A 27,393-nucleotide genomic window follows, 5' to 3' on the forward strand; every position below is an offset into this window, starting at 1 on the left:
CCTGGCAGAAGAAAGCAAGTTCGTGTATGAAAACTAAAGAGCAGGTCAGCTTAGCTAGTAAAGACGGGATGTGAAACAGAGCAGCAGAAAAGAGCACAGTAGAAAATAAATTTGGGAAGATTAACTGGAGTCAGGTTGTGAATCGTGTTTAATAGAGTTACCAGATAAAATACATGGACCCCGGTTCTAGCTGAATTTTTTAGAAAAACAACAAATAATCTTTAAGCTTCAGTATAATTTGGACATATTGCATGGGATTTACTTACACTAAAAAATGATGTGTGGGGGCTTCCCTGGTGGCGCAGTGGTTGAGAGTCCGCCTGCCGATGCAGGGGGACACGGGTCCGGGAGGATCCTACATGCCGCGGAGCAGCTAGGCCCGTGAGCCATGGCCGCTAAGCCTGCGCGTCCGGAGCCTGTGCTCCGCAACGGGAGAGGCCACAACAGTGAGAGGCCCACGTACCGCAAAAAAAAAAAAAGGAAAAAAACGATGTGTTATTTATCTTAAATTCAAATTTAACCGGGTGTCCTATATTCTCATTTGCTATATCTGACAACCTCAGCCTTAAAAGAAGAGGCTAAGAAATGAAATGAAACTCTGTGACGTCATTTTAAGGGTGACCCACTAAAATTTATAACATTACCCCAAGGTGTTCAAAATTACAACTTCACAGTGTGTAACAGGAGCCAGCACACTTTTTCTGTAAAGGGCCGGATGGTAAATATTCTAAGCTTTGCAGGCTGTAAACTCCTGCTGCAACTCAACCCTGCCATCTTGGGATGAGAGCAGCCTTGGACGGTATGTCCACAAATGGGTGTAGCTGTGTTCCAGTAAAATTTGAATTTCATGCAATTTTCATATGCACAAAATATTATTGTTCTTCAGACTTTTTTCAACGATTAAAAATAGTTGAACTCACAGGCCATTTAACAACAGGAAGCAGGAAAGATTTGGCCAGAGGACTGTAGTTTACCCACCCCCAGTTCCATGATTCTCATTCTGGAGTGGAGTGAAGAGAATCTGAAAGCTCAGAATTCTTATGACTTTTCCCCAGGAGCTCTTCAAATCGGCAGAATGTCCTAGATTTCATTATAAAATTCCTTTGAATCCAGAAGAGTAGTGTTGGCATTAATTTACCCTAAAAGGATGTAACCCGTGTTTCTCGAACAATCTTGTCAGGTCCTGTGGAGTGGGAAGACCGGGAGGATGAACCGATCAAGAAGAAGTCTGATGGACCAGGTAACAAAAGAAAGGCTCCCATCGGCGGAGGGTGAGATTGGAATTTGTTTCTTGCCCAGATAGTACGTAATGGAAGGCTGCCTGAAAACAATGAATTAAATCCTGTTGCTGGACTGTGACTTAATAATCAGTGTCCCTTGAAATCTCATCTCTAGTGAAATTGCAAAGGGACTCCAGAAAGTAGACCTGACCTTTACACTGTGGAATGAAATGTTGGATTAGAGTCGGCCTGTAAATTCCTTTATCCAAGCACCTATGAAACGGAGTTTGGAGAGCAACTTGTACATGTCCCAGGGAAGCCATCAGAGTAGAGGCACAAAAAATATTGGCAATTAATTTAAAGTACATGGAAAAGGAGTGAAGTGAGAAGTAAGTAACTGCGGAACTGAGCGGGCCTCCAGGCTTGGGCCAACCTTCTCGTCTTAGGGAAGAAAACCAAACCCCACTGCGTTTCCTCAGGACTCCACACAGTGGGGGACAGAACCGGTGTGTTCTAACTCCTAGCCCGGTCACGGTGCCGTTTGGGCTTCACGGAGTCCACGATCGGGAGGAAGATTTCTCCATCAGTAAAAGAAGAGGAGAAACAGAAGCCTCCAAATGCAATGAACCCAGATGCCTGTTGGCTCCACAGACGCTGCTTCGTCTCTCATGGGGCCGGCGTTCCTGTAAGCATCACTTAGCAGCAGGCAAGGTTTTCAGGCTCTTTTGCTCTGGACACAAATACATCCAAGGATGCCATCTGCTGACACAAAATGAGGCTTCCTGAATGCTCTCCAAGCCCTCGGAGGCACAATCCTTGAACCTGGCCTCCACGTCCAGGTAACCGGCTCATGTGTCTGTGGGACCACATACCCCTTTATTGCTGCAAAGCTTTATCACGCTTTGCACGGCGCAGCTCCTTTGCCAGGCACTTTTCCATGAGCTTTACACGCATCGACTTGTTCAACCCCCTCAAAACCCTCTTCCCCATTTAACCAAGAAGAAACTGAGGTGGAGAAAAATTAGCCAACTTCTCCAAATCTACACAACCACTTGGGTAGAGTTGGGATTTGGATCCAAGGACTCAGAATCCAGAGTCTGTGCTCTTAACAACTATGCCCTCCGGCCTCTATGGTTAAAAAATAAACAAGAATAAGAATCCTAATTTCCCATGTGAGTCTATGATCACCCCAGTGGGTAAAGTGCATGTTATGTTACACAGGGCTCCAACATAGTCAGGAACACCATAAGCAAAACCGCAAAATAATTAGGCTTATCTTCACAGCTTCTAACAAAATAATTGTGAATATATGACAAAAAATAGGTCATCAAAATATTAAGATGCTGCTAAAGTTTGTCAAGTTTAGTCCTTCAGCCCCCAGGGGTCGAACTTGCCTTTGATGTCTACACGAAGAGGCTGTGGGCAGTCAGGATCTGCCAGGTGGGGCTCTCTCGGCTGGTTCCTCTGGGCCTGCTTGACCCGGAGGCTCAAGGCCCCTTCTCACTACATGGTTCCCCCAGCTCCTTTCCCAGAGTCCCAGCTGGCAGCTCCAAGGTTCCTGTGACCTCAGTAGGTAGCACCGTCTACCGCTTCCTTGTGTCTCCCTGACCCACCTGGACCATGTGCGGAGCCCACACTCTAGCTAAGCTTCCCTTGGATGGATTTCCTTTGAAAAGAGCAAAATTTCACCTGAGAGAAGTTCTGCCTTTCTCCTAGGCCACCCAAATGCACAAATAATTTTTTTCCATGACAAAGTCAAACTCTGGTTCATGTTTCAGTCTCTAAAGTAGAGAGAGGACAGTGACCAGGGATGGGCCATACACCTGGGCTAGAGGTTGCAAGACTCTACCACTTCTGGGCTAAATCCCACCTGCCACCTGTTCTTCTGTGGCTTGTTAGGTAAGAATGACTTTTACCATGTTTCATGGCTGGAAAAAAAATCAAAAGAAGAAAGAGTATTTAATGACATATGAAAACTATGGGATTCAAGTGTCAGTGTCCGTCATTAAAGTTTGGTAACCCAGGCTTGCCCATTGATAAACGATCCATCCACTGTCTACAGCTGCTTTCACACCACCACAGCCGAGATGACCAGAGACGGCAAGGCTGCAAAGCTGGAAATGTGTACTGTACGGCCCCATCCAGAAAATGACCCCCCCGCACAGAAAAGCTTATGTCAGTGAATTTTGTCTTTTTCTACCTGCTGTATTAGTGACCTTAAACTACAACCATTCCAAACTATCATCATTAATCATAAATTCATTACGATCTTACGATGACACTTGAATCTGATTTCCTTTTTCTGGTGAGAGGAAGAGTGAAGGATACAGGTTGTTTTTCTTATTGAGAGTGTTGGTGGCGGTGCTTTGATTTTTTCTAAACAATAAGGCAATTCTTAATTCATTGTCCTGTTCACTAAGTATTCCCTTTATTGCAGTCAGTGTTTGAGATAGCTAATAAAACTAATTTTTTAAAAAGCCAAAGTAAAAATATGTACACATGGATGGCGATTTGGTGATGTGTCTTGAAGCGTTCCTTGTATACCAGTTGAAAAAGCACTGATTTACGGGAAGCAATGCGTAAGACAGACAGTTAATATGGGATCTTCCCTCTTTTATTTTGATTCTGACCTAAAATAAGTTATGTCACAGCCGTGACCCAGAGCTCACATTGAATTCCGGGGGTGCCGGAGAGGCATGACATCAGGGACACGGTGGGACCCCAAGTGGAGCTTGTCACACGCGGCCTCCCAGGCGGGTCCCCAGTCACAGCTGAGATGAGAAAGGCAACCCAGGGTCATCGGGAATCTCGGGGCTCCTGTGTTTTGGAGAGGACTGACCCCCACCCACAACCCCCGGGGAAAATTTTGTAGTTAGCACAGCTTGATGTCATTAAATACATATGGACAAGATAAGTCAGTGGTTTAGATAGACTCTTAGTGTGTGGACTGAATTCCCTACAAAATACCTTTGAGGTGGTTTAACTGCAATCCAGCTGCAGTGAGAAGCATCAGAGTCTTCTGAACCAACAGAATTGTTTCCCACGACAATTGTTACTTAAGAAAAGAAAAAACATACAGGAAAAGTGTTAAAGGACCCAGTTACCTGGATAGATACAGACTGTTTCTGTCCCTGCATCAGTAACAAATATCTTTGAGGACAATCTCTACTTTTAATCAAACCTGTTAACTGCATACAGACCTATTCTGACTGATGCTTTGACCCAAGGTTAAAAACTCTATCCGCGGGCTTCCCTGGTGGCGCAGTGGTTGAGAATCTGCCTGCTAATGCAGGGGACATGGGTTCGAGCCCAGGTCTGGGAGGATCCCACATGCCGCGGAGCAACTAGGCCCGTGAGCCACAACTACTGACCCTGCGCGTCTGGAGCCTGTGCTCTGCAACGAGAGGCCGCGATAGTGAAAGGCCCACGCACCACGATGAAGAGTGGCCCCCGTTTGCCACAACTAGAGAAAGCCCTCACACAGAAACGAAGACCCAACACAGCGAAAATAAATAAATTAATTAACAAACTCCTACCCCCAACATCTTCAAAAAAAAAAAAACACATTAAGTCCCTGGAATTTATTAAAAAGAACTCTATCCGCGTTTGGTTTTGGTGCTTCCGCAGCAGGTGTGGAAAGGTCCGCCCACGGCTTCCTAGCCTGCGGTCCCCACGACGCCCCTGTCACTCCATGTTGGGGACGAGGGCAAAACCAGGGCTGCCTTTGGTAAAATACCACACACAGCACCGCGGCTGAGGGCACGACGTCCCTTTAAATCGTGTTCTCTTCTTCCTCCTAGATAATATCATCAAGAGGATATTTAATATTCTGAAGTTCACCTGGGTCCTGTTTCTGGCGACCGTGGACAGTTTCACAACGTGGTTGAACTCCATCTCCAGGGAGCACATCGACATCTCCACCGTCCTGAGGATCGAGAGGTGCATGCTGACCAGAGAGATTAAAAAGGTAGCACTACTGGCATGGTTCTGAAAGTCAGTATACGGAGCCCCAAGTAGGATCAGACAAAACCCGTTCTCTCTAGACAGCTTTACATAACCCCTTTGCTTTCTTGTATATTTAAGTCTGTTCCACGCTCAGAATGAAAATAATCAGACGCCACACACACACTCACACAGTCCCGGGATCTCGGCCAGTGGGTCCTTTCTGTCCCCTCCCATCACCACCGTTCGCAGCTGCACAGGCTCTGTCGTGTCTCATACAGGGGCATGTTGTATAGTCTGGCAAGTTTGATGTGAAACTTCTCATAGGGAAAATTAGGATCTATGCAGAGCCACAAAATACAGCCACAGATGGTTTACAGATTACATTTGAAAAGAATAGTTCATTGCTGGAAAAGTTACTCTGACTTAGCAAAATTATCTACCTATAAGAAGGGATTTCTTTTCCAATATTTTAATTTTAGTTTTGGAGATGTAAGTGACATATAACATATTAATTTCAGGTTTACAACATAATAATTTGGTATTTGTATATATTGTGAAATGATCACCACAGAAAGTCTAGTTAGCATCCATCACCACACCTTGTTATCAATTTTTTTCTTGTGATGAGGACTTTGAAGATCTGTTCTCTTAGTAACTTTCCAATATGCAATACAGTATTGTTAACTATAGTCCCCATGCTGTACATTGCATCCCCAGGATTGATTTATTTTATAACAGGAAGTTTGTACATTTGACCGTCTTCACCCATAAATGAGAACGGGTTTCTGTTCAGCATGACCCAGTCACATCGGGCACCATTAATTCAATGAGTTAATGTCGATCCCCAGCTTGACTAGCTTGGCTTTTCATCCTATTCAAGGTGTGCATGATGGCGGAGGGTTGTCCGTATTGAGCAGTGCCGGGCAGCTGCACAGGCCAGTGCTTCGTGAGGACCGTGACAATGTCTCCTTCTCTGCAGGGCAACGTCCCAACCCGGGAGAGCATCCACATGTACTATCAGAACCACATCATGAACCTTTCCAGAGAGTCGGGACTGGACACCATCGATGACCGTCCTGGCGCCACCGCAGGTATACAGACAGCCCATAGGATGGACAGCTTAGATTCCCACGACAGCATCTCCAGGTACGTCACGTGCTCCACGATGGTGTTGCTTTTGACAAAGGTAACAGAGGTGAGAAATGATGGGTGAGGTGCAGATTAATCAGAATCATGCAGGGTGCCCAGCCATTCCGGGCTGTCTCTGTGGCCACAGCCAAGCAGAGCATTGCCTGTCCCTGGACCGGGCAGATAGAAGCAGGAATCAATAATAATTATTAGCAGGAGCTGTATGATTCACAGCCACAGGACTGGGATTTCCAAGCTGGAGTCAAGTCAGATGGACGAGCCTTCCACATCACAAAATGACGAATTGTATCAAGAGCTGCCTCTTTAATGCCTTTAAAATGCTGCTCCAGAAAGAATCTTCTGTTCTAGAATCTTCTACTATCTATTGCCATCCTTGATCTTTTTCCTTTCAGAAACGTTACTTTATGGTTCGTAATTTTAGAAATTTGAGAAGTGGTTCTGTCTGCCCCCATCTTCCGCATTGTGTGGTCACAGCCCGACTTCACACAGGCACCTGCGCTGACCCTTCACCTGGGGCTGCACTAAACACTGTGCATGGGTGTCTTCACTTTATCCTTAAAAGACCCTTCGAGATGTACTGTTATCATCCCCATTTGACAGAGACATGAGCCTCTTCTGAAATTTCATGAGGCTATAGACTATTTCCCAAAGGGGGAAACCACACATCATTACAAATTTTTTATGTAGAACTTCAGGGGTTTCACGGGCCTCCGGAATATTATATGTGAGCCTGGCTTAAGAATAGTGGTTCCAGAACCGAACTCTGAACCAAATGAATCAAAGCGAAAATTAGGAAGTGAACTGAAAGTCAGTTTTTCATAAAATAAACATGCATGATTCGTTATTCCTGAAAGTTACTTATCAGTAACTTTCAGCTGTGTAACCACTGAGACTATGGTCAATGAAGAAAGTAGCTAAGTACTGTAAATCACAACTTTAGGAGGTTGAAGAAGAAAAAGAAAATAAAGACTGGCCAAAATAAAATCAAGTAACTGCCTTTAAATCTGGTCCAAGATGACAAACAAAGCTGAACCCATAGTCAAAAACTGTGAGGCAGGAGATTTTTAAATCCATCGATTGCTTTTTAACAGAGACTGTCGAGTATCCCAAACATTTTTAAATGGTCAATCCGTCAATACACTTACTAGTAGAAAGCTAATACCTTCAAAATTACTTTTTAATGTTCTTTTACTCTTTATTTGTAACCTAAAGAAAAGGGAGACACAGTAGGTTCATTATGTCATTAGTAACTGAGTGAACATATCTGCCCTTTCCTTAAAGGCTGAGCAGAGCTTCCAGTTTCTTTGTTGAGGAAACTTGCAAATCATGTGTCTGCATTAGAGTCCACAGGAAGCCTTGCCGATTGCTGGGGAGGCAGTGACCTTCTCTGGGAGGGACTCCCAGCATGGAAGCTTGCTCTCCGACACCTGTGCCCTGCGGCAGGGTAGCGTCAACCCCGGCGGGGACATGGGGACACACACGCTCCATGGGGCCTGGCCCCTTTCCGAGGACCCAGCCTGCGTGGAGCCTTCCTACTCACCCCATCTCAGCCACTTTTCCCTCTGGCAGACAGTAGAGGGGGTCAGGGTGGGAACCTGACAAAGGAGTTTGTATTCCCTTTGACTTATTGGAATCGTCCCGATTTCCTTCAAATCCAGTTGGAAAAGAGCGCTTTTTAAAAAAAATGGTTGTTTTATGAAATCGGATATCCTCTGCCTTCCCAGAAAATAAATTAGTTTAAGTTCCTTCAGGAAACGGTGACATTCTAAGGAACATTCCTAGATAGGACCAGAGTGGTTAGCATTTGAAGTGTGTGCTGTGTGCCCCTGGGGCATCTCGATGAAGACATCGTCCGATTAGATTTGTCATCTGTTATTGTGAAGCTTCTCCTCTTCCCTTTCCCTTTTAAAACTGTCCTGGCTTGGATGACAAATTGGTCCACTGCAAATAACCCAATAGTCTGGGGTTGTGTGGGGTCCGAAAGTGGGCTGATGTGACAGTACAACTCACCTAAGAATTAACAAGGTTAATAGGACTTTGGAGTCAGAGCAATGATACCCGTGCAGAAAATCGAGCAGGTGAGGGCGCACAGCATCTTTCTGCTGCAAACTCCCAAAAGGCCATGGGCTCCACCTCTGAAAATAGGAAATGACACAGAAGCTCACAGATCCAGTTCCATCATCTCATAAATGATGAAACCGACCCCGAAGAGGGGAAGCGCTTTATCTAAAACCCAGCAGGCAGCCAGTGTCGGTCGGTGTGGAGACCCAGGCCCAGGCCCACTGTGCTCGTCCACTGCGTTCCTAGTTCATCTCCCCATCATCTCCTCTTTTTGTCCAGGACGGGCTGACATCTAAAGGAGTCAATGTCATTTTTTTAAAATCCTTATTAGAGACTGTTTGGTTGCCTGCGTGTTCCCCCCTCTCATCGCCCAGCCCCCGTGTTGGCCACATGGCTGTAACGTGCAGTCAGGGTGCCCCCTCCAGAGCACTTGGGGCTTGGTGGGGGAGCTGTAACTCCAGGAACCTGAAACCCTTTGATGGTTCCAAGAGAACCTCGAATTCTCTACTCCCACAGGGGACCCCAGAGGTAGCTCCACTGTCCTGAATGGCTTCCGTTTCTGCCCCATGGTCACTGACTGTGGGCGTCTGACTGCAGCCGGCACACAGCAGGTCCCCTAGTGCAGCCACATGTGACATTTATTCAGGAAATCAGCCGTCCAGTATCACAAGGGTCAGCCGGGTCACTCGTACTCAAGCTGAAGATTAGTGCCCCAGGAGCCTCTGTGTCAGGCACTTTGGGGGGTGTGTCCCTCTCTGGGGTTAAACTCTGCATATGAACTGCAGTCACACCTCTGTCTGAGCTCTGTTGGCTGCATCTCCAGTACTGTGATCACCCAATAGCAGCTCAGCCCTAACTCTGCCGCCCTTCCTCCCTGATTGTCAGGTGACAGGAGCTGAGGATTTCAGCCAATGGGCTCCCGCCCTCATGACATCCGCCAACACCTAAAACGTGATCTGAAGAAAACCATTCATTAGGCTCAATGAACAGTTAACAGACAAAATGGCCCTGCCACTGCTGGATTTCCTTTGTTGTTGCCTTTTACCATTTTGTTTCATTTTTTTGATGTTGGTTTATATCCAGTTGCATATCAAACCAGCATCTCTTCTCCAAGCCATCTAGTTTGGTTCAACTGAATATTACTCAGAAAATGGGATGGAAAATTCAGTTTGTTGTGGTCAGTCCTGAGCTTCCCTCTTTCCCTTTGGAGACTGTGTTTAAAAAAAAAAAAATGACATTTTTATATAAAACTTACATGAGCAGATATTTCTGTGTAACCAGTTCGGCTACAAAATGCTCTCAATGAACTCAGAATTGGGTGGGGGGCTGTGAATAAAACATGTTTCCTTTCATCAAAAAAAAACTCAGTTGTAAAACTATGAATTCTGCTCTGTGAGAGAAAGGTCGGGACTTGTCTTTATTCTAGTTCCCTGTCCCACCCAGAGAGTGACACTTCCTCAAGTATCAGCTGTTATATTCTTTTCAGCCCAGTACTGCTGTGTTTTATCTTCCCTTTTCTGTCCCGGAGGCCCCGCTGCGATGGTCGCTGTCCGTGGTGCTGGAGTGGCGCGTGGTTTGCTGCATGGCGGTGTCTGGGTCGCTGACCGTGTGTGACTCATGTTCCAGTGCTGTTTTAACACTGTGTCTCTGTGACTGTTTGCGCTGCTAGCTGCTACACGGAAGCAACCATGCTGTTCTCAAGGCAGTCCACCCTTGATGATTTAGATGGACCAGAAACTGTTCCTAAAACAAGTGAGCGCGCTCGGCCCGGGCTCCGTAAAATGCTCAGCATGGATGTGTCCTCTTCGTCAGCTGAGAGCGCCAGCTTAGCCTCCAGGTGCTCACACGTGCATGCGTTGTCCGTAACCGTCTCACCTCCCCCCTGGGTCATTGCACAAAGGAGTTCTTGTGACCTGTGTGTTTTTGTTAATTTTTATTTTAAGAATGTGCATGACTAACCAAAGCATAACCACTGCCCTTCCTGGGATACAACTGGTCGTTCCCAGGACAGCATTCTATTAAACTAACTGCTCTTTGGTTTTTGTCTGTTAGGAGTTTCTTAAAAATCCTACTATAAACATTGTCCTTCATTTTGTAAGTATTTCACACTTTTTATTTCCAAAGGAACAAGCATGTTGTTTCCTCCTTGGTTGAGGGCTCAGGTAGGTGGTCCTCACAGGGAGAAATGGGTCAGGAAGGGCAGGAAACTTTTTCTCACGATTTCATCCAAAGATCCATGAAGTAGGGAAAAAAAAATCCCCAAATCCCATATGTAGTCACATTTGGTTGATACAGGATGAATCTGTCCACGTTTTATATGCGTAATTAACATAAAAGTCAGGATATATTTTACCACTGGTTTTTTAAAAAGAATATTATTGTGCAGTAGAATAGATCACCTTTGTAGACCTTAACTTGTTTGGTTTGGAAACGATTACTTTGGGCTTAAGTTTTCTCATTAAATCCTATGATAAAACAATAATCATTTAGAAATGAAATTACTTGCGTAAAAGCCAAAAGCTTTTTTGAATTGCCTTTGAAAAGTCAGCAGGAGCACAGAAGCATGAGCGGCACTGTGCTTATCCCGACACCAAACAACCTACCCAGATAACCCAATCCAAAACTAATGTCAGCGTTGGCAAATCGGGGGGGTGTTAAGTCCTTGTTGCCGGCAGCTCTGTATCTCAGTTCAGAGCTGCAGGAGGCTGGCGCCTGGTGTTTCTGGGAATGCCATGGCCATTTGAGATGTCTTCTGGCTGGCACACGCTATGCCATTCCACTCTGTTGATTCCTGAATGTACCAGGATTTGCTGAATCCCTTTGGGGCCAGACCTCATTTAAAACCACAGAGAGCGTGCCTGTGGTCGTTTACGGTCCCACTGGAAGTTAGACCTGGCGTGGGGCTGGCTCCAGTGGTCTGAAAACTCAAGGGGGTGATCAGTCAGTTTCACGGCCATGTCTAATCAAGGTGAGTCTTAGCCAAAGGCTGGCTGGCTTGGTGTTCCGACAGCCTTCTAACTGATGTGCACGCTTAGAACCAAAGCCCTGGGGACGCTGAAGACCCCTGAGTTAGGATCAAGAGCTCATACAAATGTGGTTCTCAGTCTCAGGGCTCAGCCAGTCGCATTCATTCATTCACTCATATGTGTGCTCCAGCGTCCGTGACAAGGAGAATGCGTACAGCCTGCGCACTTGAGCATCCCAGTGTTTATGTCCCCAGCTGCGCACACGTGCCCTTCAGATAGCAGCACCTTCTCAGAGTCTAACAGATTATCGCTCTACACCCAGCAGGCTCTGCATCTCTAGATGACTTTGCCCCCTCCCCTTCAGGGCTGGGTGTGTCGAGGTAGACAGTATAGAAAGCACGCTTTGAATTTCACGGCTCTCTGCTGTATTTCATTTCCAGCTTTTCCCGCACGGACCTGGCAGGGAAAGTTAGAAGGACAGGAGGGATGCAAAAGAGAAGAAAAGGAAGCAAAAGTAGAGTGAAGATAATGGCAGAGGAGCTCATGAAAAAGGAAGCTGGAAGGGGAGCTGGTAGCGGAAAGTCGTTGGGAGGAGAGAGAGCAGGAGGGCAGCCCGAGCTGGGGACTCAGCCCTGGGGAGAGACCCTCAGGGCAGAGAGTGGTGGGTGGGGCTTCCACGTGCCAGGCGGTGGGGAGCCAGGGATGGGGAGGTGGTGAGCATTCAGTCAGATGTAAGAGGCACCAGTGAGAAAAGGCAAAGGATGGAAACACAGGGAGAAGCAAGCATGCAGGAAGTGTGCCGTGTGTTATAAAGCATGCCATTGTCTTGCCAACGGTCCATCATTCCTGTCCTCCCCTTATGGATCTGGGTTCCACTGAGAGTAGAGTGTATCTTGGCTAAGACCTGCGGACCCAGCCAGCTGAGGCTTCTCGTTTCCGTGAGCACCTTTCTTTAAAATCCATACACTGGGAGGTGAGCTGTGCTCACTGTGTCTTGATTGGAAATAAACACCAGGCCCCTTGGCTGGGAAGCTTGATGGGATTGAAAACCTCTGCTCAGGAGGCTTTAGCGCCCTGGGAGCCGCAGCCCAGCCCAGCATCTCTGCGGACCAGACAGATTATCCAGATGGAGCAAAGCCAATGGAACACGGGGGAGCGAGGGGGCGTTTCTCCCCACGTGCCTGGATGCGTGGCTGTGGGTGCCCTCGGGAGGGCGGGGAGTGGGATGCTGAGACCAGGCGGTGCCCGTCCCTGTGTCCCGACAGTGAGCCCACGCAGTGCACGATGCTGTACTCGCGCCAGGGGACCACAGAGACCATAGAGGAGGTGGAGGCCGAACAGGATGAGGAGGTGCCTGAGGACACCCAGTCCCCGCAGGACCCCATGCAGGACGGCGAAGTGGAGGCCCCGCCGTCCTACAGCAAGGCCGTCAGCTTGGAGCGCCTGTCTTTTGACTCCCGGGACGACTCGGGGGGCCAGACCCACATGGCGGTCAGCCCCGACGACAGCCGCTCAGACCGCCTGGAGGCCAGCATCCTGCCACCCCTGACCCATGAGCTGACGGCCAGCGAGCTACTGCTGAACAAGTAAGAGCCTCGGCCACAGCGAAGGCCACAGCCGGGAGTGTCCCTTAGTGCCCACTGGGCTGCTGGGCGCAGAGACCCACGTGCAAAACGTCCACTCGGACGTTTAGAGGCAACGTGCTGCTTTCAGTACTTCCTGCACCGCAAGTAGGAGCCAACTTGGTGCTTCTACCACTGAATCGTACAACCAGCAAAGCGTCTGTAACAGACATGAGTGCTCACGTCTCTCATTTATTGATTGATTGATTGATTGATTGCTGCATTGGGTCTTCATTGCTCCATGTGGGCTTTCTCTAGCTGTGGCGAGTGGGGGCCACTCTTCTTGGTGGTGCACGGGCTTCTCATTGTGGTGGCTTCTCTTGTTGCAGAGCACAGGCTCTAGGCGTGTGGGCTTCAGTAGTTGTGGCTCACGAGCTTAGTTGCTCCGCGGCATGTGGGATCCTCCCGGACCAGGGCTCGGACCCGTGTCCCCTGCATTGGCAGGCGGATTCTTAAGCACTGCGCCACCAGGGAAGCGTCTCACGTCTCTTTCTGTAGCACGATATGAGGTTGACGCCACAAGACACCTGGGGACCCGGGAAGCAGGGAGGGACACCAGGGTCACACCAAGAGGAAATCAGTCATCTGGGGGAATTAAGACCCACGTAGCGTCACGCTGCTTATTCTAACAGGATGTTCCATGACGATGAGCTGGAAGAGTCGGAGAAGTTCTACGTGGGGCAGCCCCGCTTCCTGCTGCTGTTTTACGCCATGTACAACACGCTGGTGGCCCGCTCGGAGATGGTGTGCTACTTCGTCATCATCCTCAACCACATGGTCTCTGCCTCCGTGATCACACTCGTGCTGCCCATCCTGATCTTCCTCTGGGCCATGCTGTCCGTCCCCCGGCCCAGCAGACGCTTCTGGATGATGGCCGTCGTCTACACAGAGGTAGGCCTCGGGCGGAACTGGCCTGCCCGTCACAGGGCGTCACTCTGGGTGGGCCTGCCCGGCTCCAGACAATTTCACAGAAACAGTCAGTGAGACTGATGTTCTTAGGTGGACACATGATTATAACCAACAGTTGCCTGGTGCCGGTAATTATATTTATCTTTGCACATTTCATACCTCACACCGCATAGGGGCTAATATCATTCCATCTAACAGATAAGGAAGTAGCCTCAGTGAGATTAAATAATTGCCCCGAAGTTACCCAACTAGCGAGTGGGGGGGGAGGCCTTTGAGGTCTGGTGTCTGCCCTGTGGTTTCAGCCACCAGGACGGTAAGTGAGAGGCAGACACAAGCGCGGCCCAGGGGCCGGTGCACAGTCAGTGATGGACATTGGGTCAGACAGTACAGTGAGCACCTTGAACAGTTTGACGCAGCATGCGTTTCTCCCATTTTTAAACCTAAAGGCAATTTCCACACATCAAAACACAGAGTCACATACCCACCTCCTTAAAAGTCTGAATAACAGAAAAGGAGAATTGCCACCCTGTTTTCATCACCCGTGAGGGGACAAGAGGCACTCTGCCCAAATATATGAACCTGCCTTTCTGCCCTGCCCTGTTGTGTACGTAGCAGTTCACAGATTCCCATGGCAACCGTAAAACTGGGAGTAGAAGGGAGGCTCTTACGGACATTGCTCCTCGGGCCGTCACGGTTCTTTGTCATCTTAGATTTGTGAAGAAGCCCCATTTTCTTACCTGGCTCAGAAGGAAAGTTTTCACTAACAGTGGAGCTGTAATTGCTTCTTCAAGGATAGTACTCATCATGGGGTAGAGTTAGAGTCTAGAAATTTGATAGGTTTACAAGTAATTCAACAGCAAAATTCAAACAAAGTTATGTATTAAATCATCTCCAAAGTATTCATTTTAAAGTATTGCTATCGTGCATCTTATTTCCATAATAAAAATAAAAGGTGTGAAGCCAAATACGTACCCATGACTTTAATTAGTCTGTCTAAATAATGGCTCTTAAATATTCCTTCCATTGCATAACTTGGTGATCGGGGCATAAGTGACTCCCTGTTTGGGGCCTGGAGATTCTCCCCAGCGCCTCTGCAGGAGGAGCTTCTTACCTGACTTGAGGTAAGGGCAGGTTCTAGGAATGTGGAGAAGGGAGAAAGAGCCGCTGGTGCACAGCTTTCGTCTTGAAATGAGATCTTCCCGATTCAAAGTGGGGCTCTCCATTTTCTCTGTCACACTGAGGCGTTGTTGACGTTAATTCCCTCCACAACCCAGACTTTGGGCCACAGCTGGGGGCTATGCTGGGCAAGAGGAAACAACAGAAAGTTTTTAAAAAATGGTCGTTCCTGTTTCTCAGTGGTTGCAGGTTCCTGTAGTGAACTGATGAGTGTAAACGGAGAATTGCCTACAGTTCAAAACCACACGGCATGGGTGGGCACTGGTGCAGAGCGCGGCAGGCGTGTGGCCTCTTGTAGCCGGGGTGGGGGGACTCGTCAGCACAAGGGGGTACGTGGGAAGGAGAGAAGTTCGGCAAAGGACGAAAGCAAAGTGAGTCCAGTCCTTGCGAAGAAACGAAGGCGTAAGACAGCCCGGCGAGCGCAGGACGGACGGGCCGTGATGGGGCTGCAAGGAGGCTGGAGGGGCGGACAGCAGAGGCGCCCAGGGATGCCTGTCCACGGGGTGTGAGCTCAGCACTCGGTCCCCTGGATTGAAGGAGTTGAATGGGACATGACTCCGGCAAGTGTGTGTTTTAGCAAGTTTTCATAAAGTGGAGGCTTGGAAAACAGCCGGGGTGAGAAATATCACGGTCCGGACCAATGTCACCGCATGGGGGGCTGAGAGGAGGGGGCAGAGGAGCAGGTTCAGGAAGGGACACTGGGTGGGGTGCAAGGGGGGTGTGGCTGGACTCTGGCTTCTGTGTGGGTACCCAGCGCTGGGTGCAAGCACCAGGGTAAGGGACGCAGGGCTGCTCTTCACAGAGGCTCGACTTTGGGAAGAAGTGTGAGAGGAGGAGGGCTGAAGGGGGACTCTAGGTCAATGGGGGACTTGTAAAACTATTTTTATTGATGGATTATGTGTAATGAATTAACCCCTGATGACGCAGACGTTGGACGATGTTTCAGTGTCCATCTCTGCAAACATCTCCACGTTTGCACCGTGAGCTAGTTACCAGCACAATTGGCAAGATTCTGTTTCATTCACTTTTATTTCTTGAGCACTTCCAATGAGCAATAAAATGGTGAGAAGAGAGAGATGAGAATAAAGTAATATCGTGTACAGCGAGCCTGTGTGGTTTGCTCCTAAAGATTACAAATTAAAGCAATACCCTAAAGTATAAAGATAAAGATCTTCCTGTTCTTGTTGGTTCTAATTACAGTAGTTAATAGCTGAATACTTGCGTAAATATCTAATTGAATCAGTAGAAATTAGCCAATTCCTCAACAGTAGCAGAAGTCATTTAAGCCGAGTCAGAAGTAACATAAATGGCCCTGATGTATCCGTAGTCAAAGGCCCTGGAGGTGGGCTTCCCTGGTGGCGCAGTGGTTGAGAGTCCGCCTGCCGTTGCAGGGGACACGGGTTCGTGCCCCGGTCTGGGAAGATCCCACATACCGCGGAGCCGCTGGGCCCGTGAGCCATGGCCGCTGAGCCTGTGCTCTGCAACGGGAGAGGCCACAGCAGTGAGAGGCCCACGTACCGCAAAAAAAAAAGGCCCTGGAGGTGAGATTCTGCGCTTGTCCTAAAGTCAGGGTCTGAGAATGAGAATTTGTTATTCCACATGGTGTGTGCATTCCCAGCAACAATACTGAGACTTTTTCCCCTTAATTTTTTTGTGTCACTGTTTCTCCTATAGAACTATTCTTAAAAGGACTCGTTTTTTAAAAATTTCTATCATCTGTGTGCAGGTGGCAATTGTGGTCAAGTATTTCTTCCAGTTTGGGTTCTTTCCCTGGAACAAGAATGTGGAATTGAACAAAGACAAGCCTTACCACCCACCCAATATCATCGGGGTGGAGAAGAAGGAGGGCTACGTTCTCTACGACCTCATCCAGCTGCTGGCCCTCTTCTTCCACCGGTCCATCCTGAAGGTACTGCCCGTTCACAGCCCCTGAAAGATTCCCGAGAACCCGAGCATTGCGATCGCATGGGGCCGAGGGTCCATGGGGTGGGGTCTGTGTGTGTGCTCTTTTTTTCCTTGTTAACAGACAGTTGTGTTCATTTCATTCATTTTCTCCAACACTGTGTGCTCAATAATGGAGTTCATAATAAATCAAGGGGAAATTTTCCCGTTTCTACCCTGGGTTGAACACAGCCTAATTAACCCAACACCCGAACGGTGAGCAGTTCTTACCTCCTGATCCACGGCAGATCATCAGGGAGCCGCAGTTTGGGGTCTCCTCTCCATCCTGACCTCGGCCCACCCCCTTCTAGTAGCATTGCTTTTCTTGTAGTTTCTTGTCGCGAAACCACTGGCTTTAGTGAGAGACCGTCTACGTGATGGGCCCGGGAAGCCCAGGGCTGTGCTCCCTGAGAGCACAGGCTGAGAAAGCCATTCCCTCGTTGCTCTGGGAAGACCTGTCTACAGAGTGACCTTCTCGGGATCAGTAACTCCTGTCATCCCGCTGAGCATCTGTGGGGTTTTTTCTTCTCACACACTGTGAATTATAAGCTAAACTTGTAATATACCACTCAACTCTAAAAATTAGATATTGATGTGCCTGTGGTCACAGTCTTACTTTCCTTCTCTTATTTTAACCTTGTCTCGTATAACGTATTTTAAATTCATTTTATCAAGTAGTATCTTTATTCGTTCCTTTTGAGAACAAGCTTGGCCTCAGTTAATGCATACACACACATACATGCACACATACGTGTAACAGTTTGTTCAACTTCTGTCCTATTCAGTGGGCTGTTTCAAACAGGCTTTCATTGGTGTACCATGACCAAGACCTTTACTCTGCCTTTTGTCACCTTGCAAACTGCAAGTCCCTAACCCTTCACTTGGCGGGGGGTGGCTTACCTGAGTCATTGGGGTGTGGTGAGTTTGCAAAGGTATTTATCCACAGACACCCATTAGCCAAAATAAAATTTGCTTAATTTTTCCAGTTCTTCTGATGAATATGGTAATTACCTGAATGTAGCCAATTTACTAATTCTTGACGAACATATTAATAGATGTTTAACCTTATCTTTTTAGTTCTAGAAATTAAAGTTTTAAATTTCAGCATTTAGTATAATTTTGGCCGCTTCCAGTTTTTCTTGCAAATTCTGAATCCTTTTGCGTGTCATTTTAAGAAAATTATAAAACTTTAGATACTTTTATTACTTTTTCATCAACATTCAAATGGTTTAACAGCTATGATTTTATATTTAAAGCACACAGTAAATGAAATTTTGGTGTTTCATATTGGTACACTTACTCTGATTTCTTCTTTGAAAATGTCTTATATACAGTGAATATATTTGAGGTACTGTAATGCTGAAATTTTGGCTAATGGTATGAAAAATGCTTTTTGTAATGATAAATCCTTTCATAAAAAGACAAAACTATCCTACAGCTTTTGAAAAAATCATTTTTTTCAACCTTTTAACAATGCTGCTTTGAAATCCAAACAATTAAAAACTATGTGCAAATTTCAAAAGTGGTTAAAATTATGCTATTTCTATGAATCACTATAATTTGATAAATAATTGGAAGAATTAACAAACCTAAATAAATATGCTACTGAGAAAGCAGTGAAAGAATCCAAATATGTTAATAAAATGTTAACAAAAGACAAAGCCACTTTCAAAATGATTTGAAAGAAATCAGTATAAACTGAAAAATCCCATTACGAGCATCTAAACTGTCTGTTATAAGAATACATTCATTGAATGTGTTTAAGAAATAATATATCTGTACATAAATATTTAAGAATAATCTGTAAATTACGTGACTCTGTCTTTGGATGAATGGGTCGTTCTCCGAGTTGGTTTGGCAAATGGGCCTGGAGCTCTTATTCTCTACAGAGTCAGACGGAGGACTGGACGGGGTCCTGGGGATGAATGCTAGCCTGGCAGCCAGGGCGCTCAGGGGGCGGACAGCTCACTGGGCAGCTTCGTCCAAGGTCAACACCAGGGCGACTTGTGGTCCACGTAGCATCTCATTCCAGGAAAGTCCTGCTTCCTCAGCCCTCTCTTCTGCAATCCTCCCTCCTGTCCTTACCGGCTCCCTTTATCCCACTTCCTTGAAGCAAAAACCCGGCTCTGCAGGACGCATCACAGACTCTCACACGTGGGCCAGCATTGTTGTAGTAGAGTATTTGCAGGTCTGTTCCTGGGTCAGCCGTGGTGATCCCTGGTGATCCCAGGATTCAGGTCTTGTGGTGCAGGCTGGGGGAGGAGCAGCACCGTAATTCCAGTACAGATATTTGGTGGGCACGGGGCGGGGATCAGTTCACCCATGGTCACTTCAGCTCCGTTCTGCCGGTGCACGCTGTCAGCACAGCAATGTGTGCTGGAAAGCACTTCCGCTCAGGGAACCAGCTGCGTTGATTCTGTTTGACTTCCACCCCATCATCTGTCTGCATCTCCACTGAAGAGCCAAATGCTATGGTCTATGCCCACCGCCTCCACTCTGCTGGGACCGTTGGAAAATTATAGATGATGCTCTTTCTTAGAATCCTTTGCACTGCTTTGGGTTTCTAATCTTTTTTTAAATTTCAGTTTTATTGATGTATAATTGATGTATAATTGACAAAGTTTTATTGACGTATAATTGACAAATGAAATTGTAAGGTATTCAAGGTGTACATGTAGTGATTCGATAAACGTATACATGGAGCAAAGGCTCTCTCCCTCTGGTTAATTAGTGCATCCAACACCTCCTCACCTGCCTCTCTGTCTTTGTTTGGTGACAGCATTTAAGTTGCACTCTCCTAGCCAGTTTCCGCTGTACAACAGTGTTGTCAGTTACAGTCGCCCTGTTTTACGTTTATCCTGAGGGACGCTCTGGTGGCTGGGATGTCATAGGGCAGAATCCCAGCCCCCTCCCCGGAACGGCGGGCTGAGCTGTCCCTTCCTTGCCTTCTCAGTGCCACGGCCTGTGGGACGAAGATGACATCGCAGACGGTGGCTCTGACGAGGTGGGCTCGGACGACGCGCTGTCCCTCAGCCACGGTAGGAGGGGTTCCTCCGACTCCCTGAAGTCCATCAACCTGGCCGCGTCCGTGGAGTCGGTGCACGTGACCTTCCCCGAGCAGCCGGCCGCCATCAGGAGGAAGCGCTCCAGCAGCGGCTCCCAGACGTCCCAGGACTCCAGCTTTTCCTCCAATAGGTCCAAGAGAGGTATCTGTCACACGGTGTCCCCAGGCTGAACCATTTCCCTGGTTCCAGTGGGTCCGGGGCAGGGGAGTTTGTTGGGTGCTGTCGAGGAGACAGATATTGTGATGTGAAAAGAATGTACTTTGCAACCAGACAGACGGAGTTCCGAGTCCGGGCTGAGCTGTTTGTGTGGCCCGGGGCGATCACATCACTGTCCAGGGTGTCTGTCTGAGTCGTCCCCGGGACGAGGATTCCAGGTCATGGAGAAAAGTGGCCAGCACGCCGCCTCGTAACTAGTGGATGTTGGATACAGGGTAGTTATAAATCATATCCAGAGATTCTGCTGAGTATACATCACGATTTATTTTGAAAATACATTTTAATCAATGGGAACTTTTAGCCAAACCTTCTTAGTTATTTCCTAAGCTAGTTATTAATTTCTTACTCAACAGCCAGTAGTAGGAAAGTACATATGCGTTCCAGTTGCCCCTCTTGGGGTAAGTGGGCTTTTGTGTTGGTAGTGCTTCTGTCTGAAGCCTTCCAGACACTCTGTATTCATCAGCAGAAGACATTTTTCAGGCAAGCACTGGCAGGTCGTCTCCTATTTGTTTTACAGTTAGAGACATTTGGACCTGAAAAAAGGCATGGGTCCTGGACCCAATCTAGAAAACCCGCAACAAAAACCTGGGACCCCACTGAGCACGATAAGAACTGTTCTCCGGTCTACTTCCTCCTGGGACAGAGGTCCCACCGCGGCCGAGGAAAGAGCCAGCAGTGGGTGTGAAAACCCACGGATGCCTTTGGCTGTGGAAGCAGAGTTGAGGCTGCAGATTCCAAGTTCTCCGCCTCTGTTCTTACGGGCATCTGTGTGTCTCACCTTCTAAACAGCTTCAGACCATCCTCTGTCCTGGGGGCGGCGGGGCTTCTGCAATATTTACGTCGACAAACCTGCAACTCACGGTGCATCTCGGTTTCTTTTTACTTTCAGGCAGCACAAGCACCCGAAACAGCAGCCAGAAAGGAAGCAGTGTTGTGAGCGGCAAGCAAAAAAGCAGACGGGAACTTTACGTGGAGAAGCTTCGAGAACACTTAATCAAAGCAAAAGTGTTTACCATAAAGAAGTGAGTGCGTGAGAACGCCTTGGGGCTGGGGAGCTGGTGTCACTTACTGCATATCAGCCAGAGGTGACAAGCGAAGTGACTTGTCCCACCACAAACATCATCTGCTTCAGGCAGAACGAAATAGCCCATCGTGATACTGCTTTTAAAAATCACTTTCCAATAAGGATGATTTATTTTTACATCCACTGCATTTCTAAACACACTTTTTCTATTTGAACACGGGCTCACCGTGTGTATTTCCAGGCATATGAAAGAGTCCAGCCAGACAGAGAGGGAATGAAGTCAAAGCTGGAAGGTTCTTAGCGATACACTTACCCCATAGAGGGAAACCGAGGTGCACGCGGGAAGTGGTTTGTCTGTCCCGCCGCCCAAGTTCACCAGCCGAGTTCACAGGCCCCTCCCCCAGGTGACAGGGATGCAGAGACAGGAGTGGAAACGGGGGAGGTGCAACAGGGCTGGCCCTGAGTCTGGGCTCTGAGACCGAGGGTGCTGCTCACCTGAACGTGGCCTTGAACTGAAGGTGGAACCCAGAGCACAGTGAAGATGGGGGGACAGGGGCTGGGCAGACAAGCCAGGGCCAGGGCACAGGGCCATGAAGGATGGAGCGAGGTGAGCTCCAAAGCCCAGGGCGCTGCCCGGGACCCGGGGGACACACGGAGGAGCAGGGGCTGCGTGGCATTTCCTGGGTCTCAGGCAGGACCACAGGCCCCGTTTGCTCTCACCGCAGCCCAGGCCTCCCGCCTCATTACTTATCACACCTTTTACAGAAGCGCAGAGGGCTGGGTAGCAGGATCAGGGCCTCACAGGTGGAGAGTAATCGAATCAGGGGATAAACCGGCCCCTCATTTCCGGGGCTACCGCTCCATTATGCTTCAAGGAGAGAAGAGGTCTGTGGTCCCGTCGGCCATGAACTAGTGCACAGTCTCTGTTGGGGCAGGAGCCCCCCTTCCCCCAGCAGACTGTCCTGAGGTCGGGGGCAGGGGCTGAGAGCTGGTGGGAGGAGGGAAGCAGAGGATGGAATGCTCTGATCACTGTATCCCGTGGCTCCTGCATCCCCCTCTCCGGGTGTCTGTCTGGCAGGACCCTGCAGCTCTACGTGCCCATCAGACAGTTCTTCTACGACCTCATCCACCCCGACTACAGCGCCGTGACCGACGTGTACGTGCTCATGTTCCTGGCAGACACCGTCGACTTCGTCATCATCGTCTTCGGCTTCTGGGCCTTTGGGGTAGGTCGGGGACCAAGGCCACTGCACACCAGGGACTAGCGCTGCTGTCCCGTGGGTGCCACCGGGCCTGAACCTGTGGTCTCCCCCCCAGAAACATTCAGCCGCGGCCGACATCACCTCCTCGCTGTCGGAGGACCAGGTCCCGGGGCCCTTCTTGGTGATGGTCCTCATTCAGTTCGGCACCATGGTGGTGGACCGGGCACTGTACCTCAGGAAGACGGTGCTGGGGAAGGTCATCTTCCAGGTCATCCTGGTGTTTGGGATTCACTTCTGGATGTTCTTCATCTTGCCTGGTGTGACTGAGAGGTAAGGCCTTCGGAAGCTAGAGCCGTGCGGGCCGCTTTCACGCAGACATTTTCATAAGGATCGGCCCGTAGGAGAAGGGAAAGTCAGGGGGTTTAATCAATGCTAAACTCAGTGTGAAGCCAGGGCGTGAGCTGATTCCTCAGAAACGTTAGCACTGCGTTTTATACGCATCTCAGACCTAGTGCTCTCAGATAGGGAGGGGACAGGCTGAGCGGTCAGCGCACACCTGGGGTCCTCGTGCCGTGACCTGAGCAGTTAGAGAGACGGACTGGAGTGCGGTGTTAAGAGCGTAAGGGGATGAGAGGACGCAAAAGTGTGTCACATGAGAAGCGGATGAAAAGAACGGAGTCTGTTCAACTGGTAGAGAAAGGGGGTGCAGGTGACGAGGGGTCTGCCTCACTGGGTCCTTCTGAGGGGTAAACACAGCAGCCCCCGTGCCGCCGCCGCTGCAGTTAATACAGCTATTGCTGTGAAGGTGCCTTGGAGGCCGAGGACTTGGGTAGGGAAGGGCTGGCGCTGTCCCAGGAGGGGGCTGGAGGCCGTCTTTCCCTCTGTCCCTTGAGCCCCCAGCTCTGGCCATGCTGACCCTCCTCGGTGCCTCCTGACAGCCTCTCCCCTCCCCTGGCAGGGCTCCCCTCCCCAAGGTCAGATCTCAGACCAGAGGGCACGCCTCCACCCAGAACGGTGCTGGGGCCAAGTTGGTGCTTCACGCATGAGCAGATGAATGAGTCAGTCCAGGAAAGAAAAACCAAGGAGACCCCTATCAACAGGAAATGCAGGCAGACCTTGGGGATATGGCGGGTTCGGTTCTGATCACCACAACAAATCGGGTGGCAGGAATTTTCTGGTTTCCCGGTGCCTATAAAAGTTATGTTAACACCAAACTGTAGTCTATTAAGTGTGCAATAGCATTATGTATTAAAAACACAATGTTTATACCTTAATCTAAAAATACTTTATTGCTAAAAAATGCTACCCATCACCTGGGCGTTCAGTGAGTTATAGTAGTAACATCAAAGATCACTGACCACAGGACACCACAACAAATACAATCGTAATGAAAAAGCCTGAACTATTGCAAGAATTACCTAATTGTGACACAGAGACACGAAGGGAGCAAATGCTGTTGGAAAAATGGTGCTGACAGACTTGCTGGACGCAGGGTGGCCACAAACTTTCCATTTGTAAAAATCACAGTATCTGTGAAGCGCGGTAAAAGGAGGTGTGCCTGGTATCGGCTCTGGTAGACGATGAAAGCAAAGGGTCTGCAGAAGGGGAGCAGGGAACTGTCCATATAACATGAGAGGAGGGACCTTTTTAAGAACATGTCATGAAAAGGGCTTCATGTGTACCACCAGTTTGATCTCTTTATCAGACCTCATGAGTCATTCACAGCCAAGCCTTAGGAATAACCTGTCCGTCAAGCTGGTGAGCACCATTTTTGGAGTAGCAAGTAATGCAAATGGATTTTCCTAATGCTGTTCAGAAACCGACTCAGATGTAATTCTCCACGAGGAAACCAAGTCTCTTCTACCAGTGGCTAGACTGACGTCTGCCCCCACCTGAACGTTCAGGCTGACTTTTTGACCTCAGTCTAGGGAATCATTGCTTTGTGATAATAAATGGTGGCAATGAAAATATTTTAAAAGGAAAATTGGAATTAGGATCATCTTTCCTGAGTCTAAAGTAGAACTAACTATATAAAGGGTTGTTACTCAGAAGACACCCAATAGCTCCGTAAGCCTTCCATTCCACACCGCAAACTAGGGGAGGAAATGTAGCTCACATGGTAAAGGTAATTCAGAATAGGGCAAGCCGTGTGTAAAAATACTAGAATTTGGTCATGAGAACATTGTGAATCTTATTTTTTTTAAAGAGTTGTTTTTTTAAAATTTATTTTTGGCTGCGTTGGGTCTTCGTTGCTACGCGCAGGCCTTTTCTAGTTGCAGCGAGTGGGGGCGACTCTTCGTTGCGGTGCGCGGGCTTCTCATTGCGGTGGCTTCTCTTGTTGTGGATCATGGGCTCTAGGTGCGTGGGCTTCCGTAGTTGTGGCACGTGGGCTCTGTAGTTGTGGCACACGGGATTAGTTGCTCTGTGGCTTGTGGGATCTTCCCAGACCGGGGCTAGAACCCATGTCCCCAGCATTGGCAGGCGGATTCTTAACCACTACGCCACCAGGGAAGTCCCTTATTTGTTAGTCTTTAAAATAAAATAAGTACAATTTTCTCTGTAAATATTTAATTATAGCTATCTCTCAAAGCAGACAAATAGGCCAAATTTAACACCCAGGATAGCTGGATGGTGAATTTTGGTAATTTGTCTGATATTTAAAAGCATCAAGGAGGCATGCTTCAGCAGCTCTCATTGAAATTCTTAATTTCAGAGAAGAAAAGACCTTAAAAAGCTTTCTAGACCTACTGTCTAATTTTCCAGATGAAGACAGGTGAGCCCATATGGAAGTGTGACCTCCCCAGAGTCACTCAGCCAATTACTGGAGGGACCAACCCCCAACCCCAGGGCTCTTGGCCCTACTGTGTGCTGCACCTACCGTCTACTGCACCTACTGTATATTGCAGTCCTGCCTCCATGGGAAGCATCCCGTACTTGCTTCCAGGAAGATTTTTTTTTTTAGGTAACACAACCTATTATTTCACTCTGCAGTGTGAAAAGGATTTGATTATTCCAGCCAGTCCCAAGAGAGAGTTCCAGAGCCCTTGAGCCTAAATCTTTGCCATGTCCTGACAGGGGCTCCAGCAGAGACCAGAGCTCCCAGAAATACTGCAACAGTGAAGCCACTGAGAGTCCTTTTAGCACTTTAGTCCTTTTAGGTCAAATCGGCAAATGGTTTGGTTATTCCTGCTTGTGTTGGTGTCCTGTTGCTGCCGTAACAAATCACTACAAAGTTAGGGTTTAAAGCAATGCAGGTGTGTCGTCTTGCGGTTCTGCAGGTCAGGGGGCAGACCCAGGTCTCACTGGACTGATTCATGTGTGTGGGCAGGGCTGTGGTTCTTTCTGGGGGCTCCAGGGGAGCATCCACCTCCCGCCCTCTTCCAGCTTCTAGAGGTGCCCATGCTCTGCACCTCTCCTCCTCCATCTTCAAACCCAGCATCTGTTCCCCTGCTGCGTCTCCCTCCACCCATGGCTGAGCAAGGCTCTCTCCCGCTAAGGACTCACTGACTGAGGCCACCTGGACAGCCCCGGTTGCTCCGCCTCTCCAGGTCCCCGACCTTAGCACATCTGTCAAGTCCTCTTTGCCATGGGAGGTCACACGTTCCCAGGTTCTGGGGACTAGGACGTGCACGTCTTTGGGTGGGGGCTGGGGGCATTCTTCTGGCGACCACGCTGTCCTGCCAGGCTTTTGAGGAGGTCAACAGCCTAGCGACAACGCCTGCCAACCAAACACGGCTGAAACATCTGCTATAAGGACCGAATGAATGAGAGCTTCTCTGGGGTGTCTTACAAGTCGTGCACATTCAATTCAAGTTCACGTTTATCGAGCACCCTTAGGTCCAGGGCAGCAGACCAGGAGAAAAGGGCTGTGACACCCACGTGAGTAAAGCAAGGACCTGTCGGCCTTTCACGGCCTTTCACACATGGGGCTCCCAGGCTCCCGACACTGTGAGAGTCACCAAACTATGGCCACACAGGCCCTTTCTTCTCCTGGGATCTCACCTTTGGGTCTCACCTAATGGCCATCCCTAGTGCAACAGACTAATCTGTCTTTGGTTTTGGATCTTTAATTCAAGATATATTAGGATTGGTGAGCCTCCGGCATCACTGCCGGCATGTCAGTGACAACATAATTTCTTGACATTTCAAACTGTGCTGCTACTTTTTTTTTTTTTTTTTTTTTTTTTGCGGTACGCGGGCCTCTCACTGCTGTGGCCTCTCCCGTTGCGGAGCACAGGCTCCGGACGCGCAGGCTCAGCGACCATGGCTCACGGGCCCAGCCGCTCCGCGGCATGTGGGATCTTCCCGGACCGGGGCACGAACCCGTGTCCCCTGCATCGGCAGGCGGACTCTCAACCACTGCGCCACCAGGGAAGCCCTTCTGCTACTCTTTAACCTCCAAAATTCATTTTTCTTCCTTCAAATTTACTAAAAATTTCATTCATTGTTTAAAGAGAAACCATTGATTCATAGTCATATTGTCTAAATCCTTTCCAGACAAGGAAAGCGTAAGGGGAGAAATAGATTAGGAGTCTTTTAAGCCCTACAGAAGAAAATTAGGGCTACCGGTCATAACATTGAGGACAAGGAAGCTCGGATATCTTGAATAATTTATCTGATAAATGGCTTTTTCTGGGTGCATCACACCATATAGCCCGCAAATATCCAAGGGTTCCCTACAGTCTACACAGCTCTGCACAGTAGATGCCGAGGGAGACGGGGAGGGCGTGACTCCAGCCTCCGGGAATAAACCATGTAGAGACGCCACAGACAAACGCTTCCCAGTACAGGACAACCTCAGTGTCCCTAATTACGGTTAACGTGATTGCTTCAGGATCTGTAGGTTAACTAGTACTCATTCCAAGTTGACCCACTTTAACATCATAGAAAGGGAATT

The 27,393-nt window shown here is 48.4% G+C and overlaps 1 protein-coding gene across 2 annotated transcripts in view; it reads left to right on the forward strand.

Annotated features, from left to right (window-relative positions):
- The window catches only part of PIEZO2 (piezo type mechanosensitive ion channel component 2), a 332,921-nt gene that overhangs the window by 290,809 nt on the left and 14,719 nt on the right, over positions 1 to 27,393 (forward strand). Inside the window, exons 35-45 of one of the 2 annotated variants that reach the window (XM_073790517.1) lie at positions 1,181 to 1,240; positions 5,021 to 5,187; positions 6,145 to 6,311; positions 10,045 to 10,212; positions 12,607 to 12,927; positions 13,596 to 13,854; positions 16,775 to 16,957; positions 19,943 to 20,195; positions 21,160 to 21,292; positions 22,373 to 22,520; positions 22,612 to 22,826. In XM_073790517.1, coding sequence (XP_073646618.1) covers positions 1,181 to 1,240; positions 5,021 to 5,187; positions 6,145 to 6,311; positions 10,045 to 10,212; positions 12,607 to 12,927; positions 13,596 to 13,854; positions 16,775 to 16,957; positions 19,943 to 20,195; positions 21,160 to 21,292; positions 22,373 to 22,520; positions 22,612 to 22,826 — 2,074 coding nt within the window. The remainder of the gene's footprint in view (positions 1 to 1,180; positions 1,241 to 5,020; positions 5,188 to 6,144; positions 6,312 to 10,044; positions 10,213 to 12,606; positions 12,928 to 13,595; positions 13,855 to 16,774; positions 16,958 to 19,942; positions 20,196 to 21,159; positions 21,293 to 22,372; positions 22,521 to 22,611; positions 22,827 to 27,393) is intronic. The other variant, XM_073790518.1, reaches the window with a different exon arrangement.

Source organism: Tursiops truncatus, chromosome 13 (assembly GCF_011762595.2).
Source record: "Tursiops truncatus isolate mTurTru1 chromosome 13, mTurTru1.mat.Y, whole genome shotgun sequence".
NCBI lineage: Eukaryota > Metazoa > Chordata > Mammalia > Artiodactyla > Delphinidae > Tursiops > Tursiops truncatus.